The sequence below is a fragment of the Polyodon spathula genome, unplaced genomic scaffold (assembly GCF_017654505.1).
Source record: "Polyodon spathula isolate WHYD16114869_AA unplaced genomic scaffold, ASM1765450v1 scaffolds_3829, whole genome shotgun sequence".
NCBI classification, from domain to species: Eukaryota; Metazoa; Chordata; class Actinopteri; order Acipenseriformes; family Polyodontidae; genus Polyodon; species Polyodon spathula.
In genome coordinates, this window is record NW_024475287.1 from 2672 (window position 1) to 4000 (window position 1329).

Genomic DNA, 1329 nt, shown 5'->3' on the forward strand with positions numbered 1-1329 from the left:
CACATTTTAGTCAGACAGTTTTCAGGAATGCATCAACCTGCTGATAAGCCTGATGCATTGTACTCAATTTATATTTCAGACATGCTTATAACTCATTCTAGGCAGCTTGCAGAAGTATGGTAAACTGTGATACAAAACGTTTGCCTGGGTGCCATAGCTGTTGAATGGGGTCTACATGAACTAACAAAGGCACACTGTATTGAGAAAAGCACGTATATGTCAACCTGACATATACAATAAATATTAATTTCACTACAGCGACACCATGGAATTATATATTTTATTTAAAGGTCTTTTCCAGACCCTTCCCTATCCCAGCTGAAACACATAGGAAATAAACACACTGAGCTGTCTGGCACCGGGCAGCTATCCAGGTCTTGCTTCGTCTAACAGCTTGGAGGAGGCTTGCCCCACCAATTAGACTGTCCCTGTCAAAAGACTGACAGCCTCTCTCCCTGTTACAGGCATACGAAAGAAGATTCCCCACCTGCCCTCTGATCCCCATGTTCATAGACAGCGACACTGTGAGCGAGTTCAAGAGCGAGGACGGGGCCGTGCACGTGATAGAGAGGCGGTGCAAGCTGGACGTGGACGCGCCCAGGCTGCTAAAGAGGGTACCACCACCTTCCCTTTCCAAACCAATCCCTACACAACAGGACTGCACTTCCAGGCCAAAGACCAGGCTGTGTAACATTTTATAAGATGAGATCGATTGGTTTGCACAGATGTTGTTCTTGACCTGTAACAATACACTGGCCATGCGTATATTAACCTAAGCTAAGTTAAATCTCTGGAGTAAGAAAAAGGTTATACAGCTTGTTACTTTAACAGTCAGTCCAGCATGGTTGAGTTTCTGATTTACTTTTGGGGTTTTCTTAAAGAGGTCTGTCTGGTGGATGCAGGGAGCAAGTTTCATGTGTGTTTTTTTTTTTTCCCCAGATTGCTGGGGTGGACTATGTGTACTTTATCCAGAAGAACTCCTTGAACAGAAGGGACCGGACCCTGCAGATAGAGGCCCGCAATGAAACCTTCTCCAGCAGAGTCATCATCAACGAATTCTGCTGTTACACTGTGAGCTGAAACTCCTCCAGCCATTTTACTGCAATACTGGCTTGGATAGTCAGCCTGTCCTTCCATATCCAAGCACCTTGTTCACTTCAGACTGAACTGCTAGCAAACCCCTAATATAGGACTCAGCGTCACACTTTAGAAAGATGCTTTTGTCCCACACCCAGCTTAAAGGAGACTGTGAATGATTTATTAGCACTCCCTGCAAACTTTGCTTGCAGGAGGAATGTGTTCAGTGTTTGTTAGTCTGAAATCAAGGTA

General features: G+C 44.8%; 1 protein-coding gene across 1 annotated transcript; it reads left to right on the forward strand.

Moving 5' to 3' along the window:
* The first annotated feature begins 450 nt into the window (after positions 1 to 450).
* On the forward strand, positions 451 to 1249 carry LOC121312356 (SEC14-like protein 1). Its single transcript, XM_041244222.1, has 2 exons — positions 451 to 614; positions 940 to 1249. The coding sequence occupies exons 1-2, from the start codon at positions 504 to 506 to the stop codon at positions 1078 to 1080; spliced, it is 252 nt and encodes an 83-aa protein (XP_041100156.1). The 5' UTR covers positions 451 to 503; the 3' UTR covers positions 1081 to 1249.
* The last annotated feature ends 80 nt before the right edge of the window (positions 1250 to 1329 follow it).

What these genes read in the sequence shown, in the direction of transcription:
- LOC121312356 (XM_041244222.1), top strand. Translation starts at nt 504, where the DNA reads ATGTTCATAGACAGCGACACTGTGAGCGAGTTCAAGAGCGAGGACGGG. An exon ending in CGCCCAGGCTGCTAAAGAGG is followed by an intron (nt 615 to 939) that starts GTACCACCACCT and finishes TTTTTTCCCCAG; the next exon opens with ATTGCTGGGGTGGACTATGT.